The 19,245-nt window shown below is 38.4% G+C and overlaps 1 protein-coding gene across 2 annotated transcripts in view; it reads left to right on the top strand.

Moving 5' to 3' along the window:
- Nucleotides 1-266: 266 nt before the first annotated feature.
- The window catches only part of npr1a (natriuretic peptide receptor 1a), a 45,268-nt gene continuing 26,289 nt past the window's right edge, over nucleotides 267-19,245 (top strand). Inside the window, exons 1-6 of one of the 2 annotated variants that reach the window (XM_028035823.1) lie at nucleotides 267-818; nucleotides 6,355-7,099; nucleotides 14,724-14,868; nucleotides 15,748-15,799; nucleotides 15,887-16,000; nucleotides 16,079-16,232. In XM_028035823.1, coding sequence (XP_027891624.1) covers nucleotides 6,388-7,099; nucleotides 14,724-14,868; nucleotides 15,748-15,799; nucleotides 15,887-16,000; nucleotides 16,079-16,232 — 1,177 coding nt within the window. In that variant the 5' untranslated portion in view covers nucleotides 267-818; nucleotides 6,355-6,387. The other variant, XM_028035824.1, reaches the window with a different exon arrangement.

Below are 19,245 nucleotides of genomic sequence, written 5' to 3'. Positions count from 1 at the left end.
CAGCTCAAAATCAGCAAACTAAAATTTTAGATTTTGTGTAAAAACAATGATAATGAACATGTTTAATATAGATCTGTCTTAATTTGTTTAAAATGAAGCACATAATAGGCCACCTTTAATTAAATCAGTTAGAACAGTTAAATCTTCAGCCGGTGATTTACTAATCATGAGCATCATAAAGTGTTTATGTCTTTATTGGCTGTTCTGTCTTATCTGGACCTGTTTGTCTGCTGGGTGTGATTCGGGAGCACAGATTATTCCAGCACCAGGAAACGTTTTGTGTTTTCTGAGCGCGGCTGATCACCAGGGGGCTCCACAACTGCGTGGGTTTCCTGCTGTCCCCTCCACTAACCTCATCCACACCAGCTGGACTCATTAAACCGGACCCGAACCGTCCGCTGCGCCGCCTGAAGTCGGGTCTAATTGTGTGGGAGAAGCTTCGGAACCAATCAGCAAACCCCACGGGTGGGACTCGGACACGCACGCTTACTCAGCGCCATCTCTGCCCTCGTGCCCTGTTTACTTGCCCCCACTTTGAAAAAAAAATAATAATATTAATAATACGTGCACGTGCGCGCGTGGCCGTGAGGAAGGTGGGACATCGCCTGGACCTTTTTCTGTTTTCCTGATTGTATTGGACCGGAAAAGTGCCGGCAGCAGCGGGGGATTCGGTTCTCCGGCGTGTCTCCGCTGAAAACCTGAGTTTCTGCGCTGCTGAGGAAACATCACGCTCCTCTTCTTCTTCTTCTTCTTCTTCTTCTTCTGGCTGCTGAGGAAACATGAAGCTGCAGGAAGAGAAGCTCTGAGGATCCGAACAGGTAAAAGAACCGACTGGCTTTAGAAGTTCACGAATCCTCTGTCATTTCAAGCAGCCGAACCAACTCAGAGCTGCTGAGTTTGATCTGGATCACATGTTTACGTTCACTGAAGGTAATTACCATTAATTACAGTTACTGGTCTAGTTAAAGTTAACCCAGAAAGTCGCCATGTTTAATCCTGATGGAGCAATTAATCAATCAGACATTAGAAGGGTGATAACATTTTTAAAGATTTCTAAGCTTGGCTCAGGAATTAAATCCAAAACCAAATAATATTAATAATACAAATTTTACAATGTCTTTGAATTTAAATTTGTCAAAATGCATAAAACAAAATATTACCAAGTATTTTTCTGTAGTTTTGGTGCAAATATACTTAAAATAAGAAACTTTTTTGCAAGATAAAACTCTAAAGTCAAGGACACACGAGAATAAAGATGTGGGAAATAAATACTAAACCTTGTAATAATCCCAAAATATAAAACTCAGATTCCTTATCGCCATGCCAACAATACCGACAGATTAATCATTTTAGTCTTGTTGCTTTAGTTTGATTTGTTATTATTTCTTCCTCTCTGCAAAAATACAACATATTACAGAATATCTTTGTCTAGTTTCTAGTGGAAACATCTTAGTTGAGAAAACTAACTTATAAGTAGCTTTTAAACAAGATATAGGAGTTTGTTTTAAGTAAATAATTCCGTAATATTGTAACACAGGAATCTTGTTAAAAGTGAAATAATCAAAAAATCAATATTCACCAATTATTAACTAAAGACAAACTGCTGTATCTTGCTGAAAAGTTACTTGTAAGTTAGTTTTGTTGTATTTCCAGTGTACTAAGATGTTTAGACTAGAAACTGGACCAAAACTACTCTGTAATATTTAGTGTGTTTGCCTCCTGCATGTGCTGGTTCTGTCTGGGTTCCCCTGCTTCCTCCCACAGTCCACAGACATGAGTGTTAATTTATGACTCTGACTGTGAGTGAATGTGAGTGTGCGTGTTTTTGTATCTCTGCATACCGAGCCTCTCAGTCTTTGCTACGTTTGAGTTTATGAAATGAACTGTCACAGCTAAATTTAACACACATTGAATTTAATTTCATTTTTAAACATTAATTCTGGATTAATCCATAAATTAATTGAACATACAATTGAAAAATATCTCATAAAACTAAAGAAAATAAAAAGTGTCAGTTTATGGTGTTTGCAGACATTGTTAATTACAGATTACTGCATTTATTACTGTGTGGTAATAATATATTGCTGATATGCTGGTATGTTTTAAGGGCATGTGTAATATTTGTATTCTTCCACTTAGAGCTCATAATAGTTTTACTCACTTCCATTACAAAAACTGATTATTATCTCAAACAAAATGTTGAAAGACAAAAAAAAAACAAGCACAGTGAAGCTAAAAATGCAGCTGAAATTTTACTTTTTAAAAACGGTTTGGTACAAATGTATAAAACAACTCCAGTCCAAGACAAAATAAGTTTTATTTAACTCTCCAGCTGAAATTTTAGCTCAGAAAGTAACGATATATGTGGTGAATTTTTCAGTCAGAGAGCAATAATGCCAGGAGCTAACAAACCGGCACCCTGTGGAGGGAAATAAAAGCTCTCTGTGGTTTGCCCCGTCTGCCTGTGATTCATCACGTCAATCACTTGTAATGTGAAAAACCGCAATTCTAACAGAATTCAGACAAATATGATTTCTGCTCTGGATCTGACCAGCTTTGTTACTCTTATGTGTTCTGGGTCCCAGCAGCCAGTAAGTCTGTGAATCCTCAGATATGATTCATTTTAGGGTGAATTCACACCAGCCCTGTTTAATCCACTTTAAACATACTCTAGTCTGTTTGCCTTGATAGTCTGGTTCGTTTGGAGAATACGGACCAAAAAAGTGAACTCTGTGTGCGCATTCGAACCAAACCTAGAAGTTTGGTTCGAATGCGCATTGCAAAAACACAAAATCTTGTTTTTGGTCTAGTTTCTAGTGCAAATTTCTTATCACACTTCAAATGAGACAAACTTAAAAGTAACTTTTCAACAAGATATAATTCCTTAATATTGATGGGGAAAGTGCTAGTTCTATTGGCAGATAATGTTTTGTTTAAGTTAAATAATCTGTCAGTGGAACTAATACTTTTTCATCAATATTAAGAAATTATTCACATAAAACTATACCTTGTTGAAACTACTTTTGGTACTTTTAAGTTAGTTTTGTCTTATTTCAAGTTTGCTGGAATATTTTCACTAGAAACTAGACAAAAACACTTCGTAAAATTTTGTGTTTTTACAGCAAGCAGACTGAAGACCGCTCCAAATGCAGGAAGTGGAGTACAACACAGGGAATTCTGGGTAAACCCAACCAAAACAAACCTGTGTTTGGCTTTGGCAGTAGAAATGACTAGAAATTATGAGAAATTGTCCAAGCGTTAAAAACCCGTTTTTGTTTACATTTAGTGAAGAAGGAAGTTGCACTCATGTCTTCCTCAGAGGTTTTCATGTCGTTTCCTTCAGTGGTTCTTGGTGCAGCGCCACTACAGGCGAGGAGAGGAACAGGTTTTTCAATAGTTTCGATCGCTTGACACGGTGCAGTGAGAAAGTGAATCGCAGCACCTGAAAATGTGACCAATGTTTCAACTTTGGTCCCCAAACAAACCAGTAGTTTACTGAACTACCAGGAAGGAAAATACTCCTATATACCTGAAATGTTAGAACTTTGTTGACTATTTGTGAATTTTAAAATAATTCTTTGACAAACGGGAAGCCGGTTCAGTGATTTAAAAACTGGTGATAGAGTCATTTTTGGCTCCATTTGAATCCCATATACAGATAAACGAATGGATGAGAGTCTCTAGTTCTTGTTGGGATATTAGTCGTTTAATCCTGGAAATATTCTTCAGATGATAGAAGACCGACTTTGTAATCGTCTTTAAGTGTCTCTGAAGGTTCAGGTCCTTCACTACGTCCAGATTACGAAGATCTCATCCTCTTAACGTGTTTTTTAATCTCACTCATTTGAGGTCACAATTAGAGCTTCTTTTTCTCCTTTTGAAATTTCTCCTAACAGATGTTGATGCTGCTGTTTCCTTCCCCGTTAATTTGATCGGACGATGAAGATGCATAAAGATGAATCAGAACAACAGGCTCGGCTGTGTCCTGTTTGATCTGCTGTGTCTCTGCTGCTGTTTCGCAAGACTTATATAAGTCTGTAGGCTTGCATGAGAACAATGGTGCACACACACATCTACTGCGGCACAAACACACACATATTTATTGCTTTGGTGTTCCTTCTGATAAAGAAAGGAAATGTGTAATTAATTATCTTCAGTGTTTAAGTTTCCCCACTGAAGATGCTCTTTGCGTTGGTTTCTGTGGTCCATCATCACCTGTTAAAAGTGTTCTGAATCACTTCATGACCTGAAATGCACGGTAGCCTCAGTGAGTCACAGATGAAACTGCGAAACGTTCAAAAAACCTTCTGTCAACGTATTCGTGTAGTATTCGTTCCTCAGGTTTACTGCGTTTTATTCTGCCGTCCGTCTGAACGGTTCACCGGTTCCCAGCACGGCGCATCAGATCTTCACCGTGTCAGTTCGTCAGAAAGCGTTTACTCATTACTCGAACGGTAAACAGGCTCGGCCGCTTCTGTTTGACCTGCAATTAGCTCACAACAGCTCAGTTGCTCACATTACTTCCATATCTGTGGACCCTCAAGCACACATGGGGCCCACATGGAGCTAATGGGTAACAGTTTATGGATCCCACATGGAAACGCTGGCTGAGGTTTCACATGCTGCAGCAGTTCCTCTACATCAGGGGTCTCAAACTCCAGTCCTCGAGGGCCGCAGTCCTGCAACTTTTAGATGTGCCTCTGCTGCACCACACCTGAATAGAATAATTAGGTCATTAAGGCTCTGGAGAACTGATCTACACAAGGAGGAGGTAATTAAGCCATTTCATTCTAGTGTTTTGTACCTGTGGCACATCTAAAAACTGCAGGACTGCGGCCCTCGAGGACTGGAGTTTGAGACCCCTGCTCAAGAGGATCCATTAGTTTTGAGATGTTCACTTCATTCAGAAAAGAGGATGAATCACTCTGGATTTAATTTAACAGCAAAAGGAAAGTTTTCTAATTAGATCTCCGGAGAGTTTAGCTGGTTTAGGTTTCGCCTGACAGCCTGTTTAACACTACAACAAATTTATTTACTAAAAACACAGTTAGCAGGCAGGCGAAAGTATCCACACCCTCTCATTTTATTGGGATTTTGTGTAATAGATCAACACAAACGTTACGCTGAACGCAACTTTTTCACGGCAGTCTGAACAACTCTGGACTTTTCGCATTACAATAATCCGATCTTTTCCACTTCCACATGTTGCACCAAATCAGAAACGAATCCGATTGTTGTCAAAGCGTCTGTAGTCTGAACGGTTGTGTCGGATTTTATTAATGCATCACCTATTAAGGATTTTCTGAATCACTTCCTGACCTGAAACACATTTTTCTACGTCATTAATGTGAGACGTTCTGCACCAAAAAACCCCGACGCATTAAATCAGGATGTAAACAAGCACCTGTTATTCTAGGGCTACAGCTAATGATTATTTTAGTAATTGATTATTCTGACCACTAATCGATTAATCAAATGGAAAAAAATCTTGTTCTGCTGATTTTTATTTACAATATTAGAAATACATGAAAATAATCAAATAATTTAGGAAAATAAACATTTTATTGCCTAAAAATGCAGTAACAGTAGAGCTTAAGTGAACTCTTGATAATTTGTAGCAAACGTTGCTTAAAAATACGAAACTCAACCTTTTGTGCTTGACTTAACATCAGTACAGTTTAAGGCTAATCTGCTAATAATTTTTTGAATTAATTGATTAATAACTGCATACACGTTTAATTTAATAAGAGTTTTTTTGGTTTGTTTTTTGCATAATTTGAACCAGGTGAAACAGGTGTTTCCAGATGAAGTTGTTTTTTTAGTGTTTAATATATTTATTGAAAGGTTTTCATTACAAATACACAAACGTACCAAAATTCCCAATGAGAAAAAGCAAATAGTAATAATAATTAATAAAAACCCAATTCCATAACAATGAACAAACACAGTCCTCGCTGTCATTTAAATAAACCAGAACAATTTATGTTGCTACATAATACCAGCTTAACCAGTATAACTACAAACCATCTGATCCTCAACCTGCGTCGAGGGTTGATTTAAAAAAAGAGAAAAGATTTCAAGTAAATTTTCACATCAGATTTTCTCCTGTTTTAGAATTTTTTTCAAAATTATTATTTTAAATACAAAATGTTTATATTTTTAAACAGTTTTGGCTTAATTGCTGCTCTCATTTTATTTTTTCAGAAAATAATTTTTTTGCATCTGTTTATTCTATTTCTTTTATTTCAATAAATCAATTTCTTATGATTAATCATTTCCCACAGAAACTCAAAACGGATCATTTTAAATTATCCGAATGTTGTTGTTTAGTAAAGTGTTTTCTGCTCCCTGCAGGTTGACTGTCAGGCGACCAAACTCCTCTTCGTCATGCTGCCTCGGCTCTGCCTCCTGCTCCTCTTCTCTCTTCCCCTCAGCCAATCAGACGACTGCGTCTTCGGTTCTGGCAACGCGACCGATGGCCGCCAGACGGTCACCATCGCAGCTATCTTGCCAAAGACCAACACAGAGTATCCCTGGTCGTGGCTCCGGGTGGCGCCGGCCCTCTACCAGGCCATCTCGCGGGTGAACTGTGACCCCTGGCTGCTCCCGGGCCTGAAGCTGCATCTGGTCAACGGCAACTCGGAGAACACCGACGGCTACTGCTCCGACTCAATGGCGCCTCTGGTGGCCGTTGACCTGAAATTAGCCCACGATCCTTGGGCTTTCATCGGGCCTGGATGTGAATTCTCTTCCTCGCCGGTCGCTCGCTTCACCACCCACTGGGATGTTCCCATGGTGACCGCCGGCGCCCGCGCCACGGGCTTCAAATTTTACGCGGCGGTCACCAACACGGGCCCGACTCACGCAAAGCTGGGCGAGTTCAGCTTGAAGATCCAGCAGGCGTTTGATTGGTTGCGGCACGTCATGCTGGTCTACACCGACAACAACAAGGACAGCAACTACGACAGGCCGTACTACTTCACCGTGGAGGGCGTGTACGAAATGCTGAGGGTCCAGAACATCACCACCTACGACTACTCGCTGGAGACCGACATCAACTACAAGCTGGCGGTGCAAAAGATCAGAGACAACGGCAGAGGTCAGCTTCCTTTCCCCTCTCTTCCTGCTTTATCTCCAGTGATCAGTCGAAGGCATCTGAACTTTGACCCTACAGCTGCTTTCACTGTTTGCTCGAGTCTTGGAGCTTCCTCTTCGTTTCTCCACTTCATTTCATTTACCGATTTGCTGTCTTGGAGATCCACAGAATTTATTATTGATTTTTATACAGTGCCTATAAAATGTAGGATGTTTCGACCTTTTATTGCTTTGACAAATTAATTGTTACAATTATTTTGAAGATTAATTGATTAATTGGATGAAAAAATTCACAATTCTTCAATTTTTTTATTTACCCACTTAAGCCTTTACACAAGATTAAAAAGACATTAAAGGGGACGTTTTATGCAAAACTTACAATTTGCACATTTTTGTTCTTCCATTTGGGTTTCTGCTGCTTGAAAAAAAAAAGACTAAGCACTTCAAAAAACACCCAGTTATTTTTGGGCAGTTAATTAATGTTTTTTGGTATCTGGAAACGGGACGTTTTAAAGACCTGGTGAAAGTAACGTTGCAAATCAGCAGGCACTGCACTTGACCTGGTAACCCCAGGAAAGCCCAACCCGTTACCTAGCAACCACAGCGGAACTCTGCCCGTCACCTAGCAACCCAGACAGAGCTCCAGCACGTTTTGTCAGTCGGTGCCATGTGTTCTACGGCTTCTATTTAAGTTGACTTTGAATTTCAGTTCAACCCACAGAAGGAATTATTTAAATAAAAGCTAGTTTTTAAGTTTATTTTCTGTCATTTGTAATTTTTTAAAATTAAATAGCGAGGAAAACAAGTCTAGTTTTTATTGCAAATAACTTAGTACACTTGAAATAAGACAAAACTCACAACTAACTTTTGTTAAATTATTTTTTAAAATTCTTAAAATTGTTAAAACAGTTTCATTGGCAGATTTTTTTTCACTTATAACATGAGATTTCTTTTTGTGTTACAATTCAAATAATCTGCCAGCGGAACTAGTACTTTTTAAAATCAATATTAAAGAATTATTTACTTAAAATAAGTTCCTACATCTTGTGAAAAAGTTACTTATAAGTTAGTTTTTTCTAAGGTACTTGGTTAAGATTTTGTGATTTTGCAGTCAAAGTCCAGACTTGATTGAGATGCTGTTTTTTACGTCATTTGAGATAAAATCTGGTAAAAATGCTAAGGTTTCTCCAGTGAATGGCAGTCTATTCACACAGCAAAGGGTTGGTTTGAAAAACTTTTTTCACTTAATAAATTTCATCAGATATTGAGATAAAATCAAGCTGCATCCTCTTCTAGCTTTCCGTAGTTTTTCCCTTCTTCTGTCCTTTCTTTATGACCCGTCATCCGTCGTGTTTGGATGATCAATCGAGGTCCAACACTTCAGCTGCTCTGACTTCCCTGTTTTGATTCCTCTTCACTCCCATGCGCTCTTTCCCGTTTCTTTCCTCATCCTCCCTTGTTTTAGCGCTCCCTCCCTCCCTCCCTCCCTTGAAGTCGTTAAATGAAGGTTAATTATTGCTTGATTTTTCTCCGTACTGGTTAATGACTGACCTCGGTTTTATATCTTTGTCTCCAAATGAGTTTGTGTGCTTTTTTTGTTTTGTTTTACATCCTACATTTATTGGCAGTCATTTCGGTTAAGGGCCTCTGGAGTGACGACATTCCTGCATCGTAAGGGCATTCCTGCAACGTCAGGACAGTCTGGTCCTCTGTGTGGGGCTTCAGTTTAGAAACAGAATCAGTGCTGAGTGCTTTTTGCCTCCCTCGGTTGGAAAGACTAATGTGAGTGCATTTGTTGCGCACACCTGTAAGTAATCTGTCCCTTTGGTTCTTTTTTGCTTATTTAATGTGAAACATGCCGCTTCCGTCACGGAATGACGTAACTGCGCAAGTTAAGGTATCACATATAACCGCACGCCCCGACTATAAATACTTACTCCAACTTGAAACCTGATCATCTGATTCCTGCTAAATCAGAGAGCAGATACGCTTTGTTTTCTTTGTCTTTATCAGGATTGGACTTTTCAGCATCAAATGTTTTTTACTTGAATTCTTTGATAATCGTTCAAATATTCCTGGATACACAAAGCAGAGAATCTGTCCCCAGGACAGCTAGAAAAGCCTTAAGAGACTCCAAAATCATCTGGAAGATGAGCAAATTGAACTACAATTCACTATGGTGGAGCATGGTGGTGGCAGCATCAGGCTGTGGTGGTCCATCTACATAAAATACAAACCAGTCCTGGGAAAAAACAGGATTGGTTGCAGAAAGGTTGAGTTGGACAGAGTTCTACCTACAGCGAAAGGATGGAACACATTTATGTATTAGAGTGGCCTAGTCAAAGCCAAATAAAAAAAATATAGATATACATGTGACAAAACCTGGAACTATGTTTGATTTTTATTTGTAAAAATCAAACATATCTTTCTATTGCCACCTAACAATTATGTGCTGAGATGTTAAATAGAGCAACATTCCTTTGCTGCAGTCCCACGAGCTCCAAGCTCTTTTTTCCACAATAAGAAATCAGTTTTACAAATTAAATTTCAACACATATTTTTGAATAATCATTTGTTTTCATCCTGCAGCGATTCAAGTAAAGCTAAATACTTAAAGTTCCCTTTACTGTACCATGCTAGAAACTTTATTTTTTTATTTCTTTGTATGTTATTTTTTGTAATCAGAAGAAATCCTTTGACTCAAAGTTGCATTATTAAGATACGTGCACAATTTTACATATTGTTTCTTAATTTGTTTGTTGCCTAGTGTCGCTAAAAAGCTTCAAACTCAAAATTAGAAATAGTCTCTTTGAATTTTGGTCACATGTTGTCTATTTTAATATATAATATGTAGAAAAGACTAGCAAACATAAATATGTGCTTTATTTCAGAATATGCTCAGTTTTATCAGAGTTTACCAGAAAGATTTGATGCGGTCAACACATTTCACACTTGCTTCCATGAATCACTTGTAGTTCACATTTCGACCACTAGGTGGAAACCAAAGGACTTCTAGTAATATCCTTAGTATGAGAGGCACAAAAATCCAACAACATTTGTAGTATTCATTCTCCTGTTGGTCGTATTCATGAAGCTAATTAGCATAGCTAGCCTGGCTGATATTTCTACGACTATGTCTGCTTTGTTACTTAATCAATCAAGAAATCAAACAATGAGTTTTAAGGAGGGAAATATGCTACAGATTATTCTTTTCCCAACTTTGTAATCTTTTCCAAATAAAACCGAAATTTCTGAGGTAAACAACATTATCACGTGTAGCTGGTCTTGTGTTTTGTCAGGTTTCGTGTGACAAATAGCAGCCCTGCTTTTAAAAGTCCTGGTGGTGTTTAGGAAACATCTTGGTCCATTAACTTGTCATGTTGTGAAGGTGTTGGCGTGAAACAACCTGGCCGTTTTCCCTTAAACCTAATAACTGGTTGTGCCAGATTTGGCTGCGACGTCTGCCGTTATGTGTTGGTGACAACTGTAATCACACCACTGTGGAGGAACTTTGGTCCACTCTTGAATTTAATCATTTTTATGCCTGAAGAGTCTCTTTAATCCCACAGCATCTCTTTCCAGGCGAAAATGTTGACTTTCCAAGTTTTCTTTCTAGGTATTTTCTGAGATTAGTCTCAACATTTTTGAGATTTTAATGGAAATTTACCCTTTTTTTCTCGCTACAGTGGCCTTAATATACAGTTGTGTGCAACCCTTTACACACTGATACACTGTAAAAGCACAAAATCGTACAAAGTATTTTTGATCTAGTTCCTAGTGCAAATATCTCAGTATACTTGAAGAAAGACAAAAGTAACTTTAAGCAACTTTTGAGCAAGAACTTGTTTTAAGTCAGTAATTCCTTAATATTGAAAATAAAGTACTACTTCCCCTGGCAGATAATTTTACTTATAAGAAGAAATTTTTCTAATAATCTGTCACTGGAACTAGAACTGGTTGCCAGGTAACGAGCTGGGCTTGACTGGGGTTGCTAGGTAACGGTGCCATGTCAGTTGGTTGTGAAATAAGTGAAAAAAAATCTGCCAGTGGATCTAATACTTTTAATCAATATTACAGTTATTTACTTTAAACAAGCTCATTTATCTTGCTTAAAAGTTACTTGTAAGTTAGTTTTGTCAAATTTGAAAATATCTGAGGTGAAAACTGGACCAAAAAAACATAGAAAGTGGCAATGATTTCATCATCTGTTCTTTAATTTTCACCAGCACGAGGCTTGGTGTGTTACATTTTGTGACTTAATTTAAAACTTTATTCCCTTCTGTGACATTTTTCCCGTAAATCTGCTGCTGTCTGAGTGGATTTCATAAAGCCTCTGCATAGATGTCCTGTTCAGGTGTCAGTGACGTCAGTGTCGGTAACCATCAGGTTTGGACCCCAGCAGATCCGAGGCGCAGTTTGGTGTGTCCGATGACATCATCACGGGCTCGGTCGGTAACTGCTGCCGCTGTCCTCTCTCTAAGCGACAGCAGCTGCTGCCCCCGGCAACGCTGGACGTCCTCAAAGTAATCGCCCCGTCAGTGTGTGTCTGCCCGCTTGGCAGATATAATTCATGCAAATCTGTTTACACAGTCGGATTATGGGGAAGTGTCTTCAGTTCCACGTATTGTATATCAAAACGTGTTGAAAGTTAAGACGTTTATGGTTCTGCTGAGGTTGAGGGAAGGGTTAGGCGAGAGGTTGCTATGGCAACAACTGGAGAAAGTTTTCAGAAATAGGTGTCAGTTGGATTAATGTCCTGTGAAGTCATGGAAACAGAGAACATGTGTTTTTGTGTCAGCGAAAAGTTTCTCGCTCTGCCTTTTTTTTTTTTAGAGTTTTATTAAAAGCAGTTTATGAAAGACAAACATGGTGGAACGTTCTGGGTTTCACATGTGAAACTCGCTGCCCGCAGTTTATGGGTCCACCTCGGGGGACCCAGCGGAGCCGGCTGGGGAGGGCCATTTTTCTTTCTGTGGAGGACTTTGAGTGACACTGCGGAGGCTGATATTTTCAGTCTGCTCCAGATTTAAACAGAATGTGGTACGACTGGAGGGTGCAGGAAGGATGTTTTCACTTGTTCTCATGCAACTTTAATATTTTATTATCTGGTGAAAACCAACCTATAGTATAGTGCTAATGTTTTTAACCATTCCAGATCTTTCTTTCAAAGAGTCCGTTTTTATTCTAGTGGCATAAAGGAGACCTATTGTGCTTCCTTGAACAGGTTAGGAAAGATCTATAAGTTATATAAAACACGTTCATTAAATTTTTCGCACAAAATCTTAGATAATGAGATTTTAGTTCTGCCTATTTTGAGCTGTTTTAGGGCGTCCTGTCACTTTAAATCCAAATAAGCTTCTGCTGACCACGCCCCCCAACTCAATGTTTACACTCACACGTGAAAATGACTGCAAACAGATGAGAAATTGTATAACCGTACATCTTTGAAAAGCAGAAGTAGAGCCTCCTGCACAACCAACAAGGTTGCAGCATGTGATTTTTGAATGGTAAGTCAGCAACAAAACATTTGTCTTTTCCAGCAGCGATTGTGCAGCACATAAAGCGGTAAAACCAGCTGACCAAACATGCTGCAGCTCCGTTTGGGTTGCTATGTGACTGGGCTGGGGTTGGCTGGGGTTGCTAGGTAACGGCGTGTGGCCCGTGGAATGTGACTTTGAAACTGATCATTTTCCAGACACCAAAAAAACATCAACTAACGCCAAAAAAACATCTGGGTGTTTCATTGCAAGCACTTGAGCTGTTTTTAGTAACAGCGGGAACACAAATGGAAGTACAAAAACATGCAAAATCATAATTTTGCAGAATAGATCCCATTTAAACAACAGTTTTTTTCTTCAGCACTATTGCCATGACAACATAAAGTGCACAATATGCGTTAAAAAAATTAGGAAAGCAGAAACATGGAGGACAAAAAAACAAGAATCTGGTCCAAGGTTTCAGGTTTCACACGTCACATTCCCCTGTCTGCATCTTGTTGCTGAACAATCTGAGATTATCTGTGAAAATAATCCAACTAGCTCCTCTCAACATGCATTTGATTTCGGTTTATTTGTTGTCTCGAGGGTTGAGTTGACACCTTTGCCGAAGTATTGTTCATAACGATCCCTAACGAGTGTCCTGTCTAGCCGCTGAGCTCGTTAGAGGAGGTTCTTTGATTATCACCATGGAAACAGAGAGCTGAGGTCACGAGCCCCGAGCCGTGTCTGGTTCACAATCTGCTGGAGTCCAACTGGACCCTGAAGCACTCTGAGAACGGCACAATGACGTTAGACGAGTGCAATGTGAGAAAACGACCAAACGAGATCAGAGTGGAAGAAAACAGCAAAATCACCGCAAACAGAGAGAGAGAGTCGCATTTAACGTACGAACACAAACTCTTCCAAAAGCAAAAGGAGTCGAAGTGGCTGTGACAAATAAAAGTCACATTCAGGAGCCTCCAAAATAAACAAAAACCCAAATCAAAAGACACAAAAGGACAGAAAGTTGAATCAAACCAACTTCAAGGGTTCAGCAACAAGTAAATGCAGACATAATCAAGTTTAATGTTGAAGACGATTAAAAGAAACAATACACTGCAAAAACACAAAATCTTACCAAGTATTATTGGTCTGTTTGTAGTGCAGACATCTTAGTACATCTAGTACTTAAAATAAGACAAAACTAACTTACAGGTAACTTTTACCAAAATATAGGAGTTTGCTTTGCATAAATAATTCATTAAAATAGATTTTTTTAAAGTTCTTGTTTTAAAGATTGATTATTTCACTCACCAGACATTTTTCCCATGTTATAAAGGGAAATAATGTGTAAGTCTTGATACCTGCAGCAAAATGAGGAATGTTGAGCATCTTGTGAGGTTATATTTCGCTATTTATTTTACAAATAAGGAAATAATCTGTTAACTCATCAACATCAAATTATTATCAATAGTTGAAATGATTGTGGCAGCGACTGACTGTTACTATGACTTTCTTCTCTTTATTGGACGACGCTGTAAATGAGCGTAAAAATACATTCATAATTTTACCCGCTCATTTAATGTGTAAATATACTTTACTACTGTTCTTCTTTCGCTTGCTTTTGTTTTAAATTTATTTTCTCTGTTTATTCTTTTATTACATTCAGTAAAGTCACAATCAACTCAACTCAAATCTCTGAATATTATGACTTTATTCTTGTAATATTACAACTATTTTAGTAAAACTACAACTTTATTCTCATATTATAAAGTTTTTATTCTCATAATTTATTTATTTTTTCCCTTACCTGATCTTAATACTGCGTCGTAATAATATGCCAGTGGATCTACGTAGCTCTATATATTTCAAAACCAGCTCCTATGTCTTCCTCCAAAGTTAATTGTAAGTTAGTTTTGTCTTATTTAAATTGTTCTAATGTATTTACACTACAAACCAGGCAAAATATTTGGTGAGATTTTGCGTTTTTGCAGTGAAAATGAAAAATCAAATATTCTGTTTCCAGGTTGGTTTTCTCCCATGAAGCATCAACGTCTCTTTGCTGACTGAAGGCTCCTGTTTGTTCCCTTCATAATAAAAATAATCTGCCCTCTGCTTGTTGTAATAAAGTGGGTTTCCTGTCTCTGGCAGTGGTGTACGTCTGCTGTCCGCGGGACATCTTCAGGAACCTGATGGTCCAGTTCTGGAAGGACGGGGTGGACATGGAGGACTTTGTCTTCCTCTTCATTGACCTTTTTGCTGAGGGTCTGAGTGGCGGACGAAACGACGTGCAGAGGTGGGCAGAAAATACTCAAGTAAGAGTAAAAAAGTAACTGATCAAATTATCAATCAGTTAATATTTAAAAATTAGATCATCAGGCTGACCAAAATATAAAGTTAAGTGGAAATTTTGATATTTTAAGGATGAAAATGACAATAATTCATTTAACTAGCAAAGAAATAACAAAATCAGGCAAAGCAATTTTTTAAAATAAGTTTCTTTCAACAAAAAACTTATGGAAATGTATCTCAAACTGCAGGTTTTTGTCAAACCTGTTTGAATTTTTGGTTAAAACATGTTTGTTCTTCCTTCAATTGGTAGAAAATCCAGACATTTTGTACCCACTAAGACACATCGTGGAAATTCACGCGAAATCAACAACTCCCAGCACTTTTTTGCGCTCACATATTATTGGGAGTTCATTGCAGATTTTTCCTCAAAAATTGTCAAAAACTTTCTTACTTGTCCTAAACATCTGCCTCAGCTTTAACTGATGTCAGATTATAGTCGATGATCTATACAGTGAGTAATAAAATTCGCATTTACCGTCATAAATAAATACAAATATTTCCAAATTAGTACCATAAATCACAAAAACAATCGCAAAATTCTGGAGGCACTGAAAAGATGTTCAATATTATTTAACTTTAAGAATTCATTAATATTTTTAACAGCTTGTAGCTGGTTTTATCAATACATTTGGCCCTTTAAGAGCATTTGGCCCAAAATGAAAATGGGTTTCTGGAAGCCATACATCATAATAAATTTACTCCAGTAAAAGTAAAAAGTACGATGCAGTAAAAATACTCCTAAAAGTAATTTTAAAATTTTTTTAAAAAAGGTTACTGAAGTAAATGTAATTGAGTAAATGTAACTAGTTGCTTCCCATCTCAGGCCCTGGTACCGAGGAGACCAGGACGACCACGCAGCCAAAATGGCCTTCAGGGTGAGAGGTCACTCTGCTTGTTTTTCTAAAGTAGTTCAGTCTTACAGGTGAAGATTGTGGCTCTGAATCTGTTGTTTTTACTGTCAGAGTGTGAAGGTGCTGACCTACATGGAGCCTCAGAACCAAGAATATTTCAAGTTTGTTGAACATCTGAAAAGAGACGCAAAAGAAAGTTTCAACTTCACCATCGAAGACTCTCTGGTAAACACATCCACCGTGGCAGGATGACGTCAGGCAGACATTTCCTGTTAACGTGACGCATCTGTGTTTCCCTGCCAGTACAACCTGATAGCGGCAGATTTCTACGACGGCGTGATGCTGTACGCTCAGGCTCTGAACGAGACTCTGAGCCAGCAGGCGTCGGGACCGGGACCCATCCAGAGACCCAAAGGAGATCTGGTGACACGCAGGATGTGGAACAGGAGCTTCTCAGGTGATTCTTCTCCTGTTCTGGACAGGCCTGGCGCTCATATAGGAATGGGCTGTCGGCGGTGAACCAATCAGAGCGCAGCGTTGGACGAGAGCCGTCTGCTTTGAAAATGTGTGTTATTAATCAGAAAACCACAGCGCAGAAATATCCATCTCATTTTCTGCTTTGTGTTAAAATGCAGCTGCACTTTACCGGAGTTACCAGCAAAACACGCCTTTGATTTCACAGTAAATCTACACACTCAGTAACAGCAAAAACACGTTTAATTAACTGTTTGCTCTGCGAACATAAAATGCTTCAGTCAAGACAAAAATATTAATTTTAACACCATCACAGAGCTTTCATGTAGTGATAAGCAAACGGAGCAGAGACAAGGAAGACTGATGGCATTAATGCATGTTAAAGGGGACTGATAATGAAAAATTCACATTTTGCATATTTTTGTTCTTCCATTTGTGTTTCTGCTGCTGCTAAAAACAGACCAAGCGCTTTTAAAAACACCCAGTTGTTTTGGCAGTAAGTTCAATTTTTTAGGTGTCTGGAAACGACCCGTTTCAAAAACCTGTTGAATGTAACGTCACAAATCAGCGGACACTGCACTTGACCTAGTAACCCCAGCAAAGCCCAAACCGTTACCTAGCAACCACAGTGGAACTCTGTCCGTCTCCTAGCAACCCAGAAAGCACGTTTTGTCAGTTGGTTTCACGTATCTACAGCTTTTATTTAAGTTGACTCTTAACTTTGATTGCTAAGTCAGTAGAATCTGCTGAAAACGTAAAACCTAAATAAAGGACACAACTTTATTGTTATGTCAGAAACATCATTTTAGTCTGGTATTATTTCTTCTACTCTGCAAAAACACAAAAGTATTTTCAGTCTAGTTTCTACTGCAGTTTGTTAGTACACATAAAATAAGACAAAACTGACTTACAAGTAACTTTTCAGTAAGATATTGCAATTATTATTTAAGACAATAATTCCTTAATATTGATGAAAAGTTTCTAGTTACACTGACAGTCTATTTCATTTATAATATGACATTTTTCCTATAAGTTAAATATTTTACCAGTGAAACTAGAACTTTTTCATCAATATTAAGGAATTATTGACTTAAAACAAGCTCCTATATCTTGCTGAGAAGTTGCTTGTAAGTTTGTTTTGCCTTATTTCAAGTGTACAAAGATATTTGTACTAGAAACTATACCAACAAGGTTTGTAAGATTTTGTGTTTTTGCATCAAAAAACATTATAAAAATGATATTAAGTGCGTGTAATTGCAAGATTCAATAATCTAGCAAAAACCACACTGTTCTTTACTGGAAAACATGTTAATTTGAAAAAGCCTTTGACCGTCTATTAAAACATTTTAATCATGAGGAAACGCTCTATGAAGTCATGATAAAATTGCCAATTAACTAGTATTTTTATGATTCCTGTTTTTTACCGGTGTAAATCAGAGCCTCTGCAGCCTGAAGTTGGCTCAGTGCGTCCTGAGAGAAACCAGCGTGTCTCTGCCACCAATCAATCATGCAGTCGATTAACCAACGAGCCTGACGACTTATCAGGAGCCCTGGAGTGCCGCGGAGGTCAGCATGGGAATCTGAGCCTGACGGACGCTCACATTCTCACGCTGTGATGTGTGTCAGCGGGGAGTTGGCGTGTTAGCACAGAGCTGCGGCGCAAATTTGTACCAGCTGGCAACAGGGAACAGGAAGTCTTAGGCCCAAACCGACAAACAGGGCAGGAAAGTCACGCTGCAAGGAATTTAAAGGGAAAGTTTCACTTTTCTCTGTTCTGCCTGGTCAGTAATTCAGCATTTATTTAGCATGAAGCACACAGAGATTTGTGAGGGTTGTTTGGTGGGTCATTTTGGAGAACCTGTAATGTCAGGCAGACCCAGGTTCTAGAGTTCAGAGTCGGTCCGAGGTATATTGTCAAGGCCTTACATTGTTAGCACACACAGGAAGTCGTCAGTCATTTTTCAGAGACCCTAACAGCTTCAGGAAACAGTTTGCAAGTGTAAAAACAAAGAGAAAATTTTTCGCCTAATTTTACTGCTGACAGTGTTGACACAGGAAAACGGAGGATGTGAGTGTGTGTGTGTGTGTGTGTGCGTGTGTGTGTGTGTGTTGTTGAAACTGTATCTTAAACTAAATATAATTACTAGAGCTGTACGCTGACTGCTCCTGGGGGGAAATTTCCCTTCATTAATCAGGTTTATGTTTAAATAATGAGCGGTATTAGCAAAAACTTGTGACAAAATCCAGATAATAAATTGTCAAGTAGGTGACTGATTTGGTTGTGAAGTCAGTTCAAGCTTTAATAAAACATGCTAATGCTAACATTAGCATACCCAGTAATGTTTGAGGTAATTGTCTTAACTCTCATTCCTGATATTTATTTTGTAGCAATTCTACATTGATTTATTATATCTCAACATATGACACAAGCAAGTCTTAAAGGGGTCTTTTTATGCAAAATTTGCATTTCACATGTTTTTGTGTTGCCTCTAAAAACAAGCCAATAGCTTAAAAAACACAGACGTTTTCTGGCAATAAGTTAAGGTTTTTTTGTGTCTGGAAATGAAGCTGTTTCAAAACTCTCCTGATTGTTAAGTCACAATTGATGGGCACTGTGCTGTTACCTAGCAACCTCATGGACGTCCTGCCTGTTACCTAGCAACCCAAGCTATAAGATGTAGCAATATTTATAGAAATAACCTGGTTTCTTTTGGGGGGGGGGTTGCATTTTGGTTTGCGTCTCATATAGTCACAGCCAGACTCTGTAGCATCTGTCTGTAAACATCTTCTGTCGTGTTTAGTGGAGTAAAATGCTGAGCAAATGTGTTTTTGGTTTGCGTTCCTCACTGAGATACATTCTTTATATGGAAATAAGTTGATTGAATTTGGAACAAAAGCATTTAAAAATCTGTAGCTCTCACTTAAGACCTAGCCTGACCAAAAAAACAAAGAAACCTTTTTAGACATCACTTTAGATTAGACGTGTCAAAAGTGTG

Source organism: Xiphophorus couchianus, chromosome 13 (genome assembly GCF_001444195.1).
Source record: "Xiphophorus couchianus chromosome 13, X_couchianus-1.0, whole genome shotgun sequence".
NCBI classification, from domain to species: domain Eukaryota; kingdom Metazoa; phylum Chordata; class Actinopteri; order Cyprinodontiformes; family Poeciliidae; genus Xiphophorus; species Xiphophorus couchianus.
The sequence above is the reverse complement of the archived record's forward strand: the minus strand, read 5'-3'. Positions and strand labels throughout refer to the sequence as shown.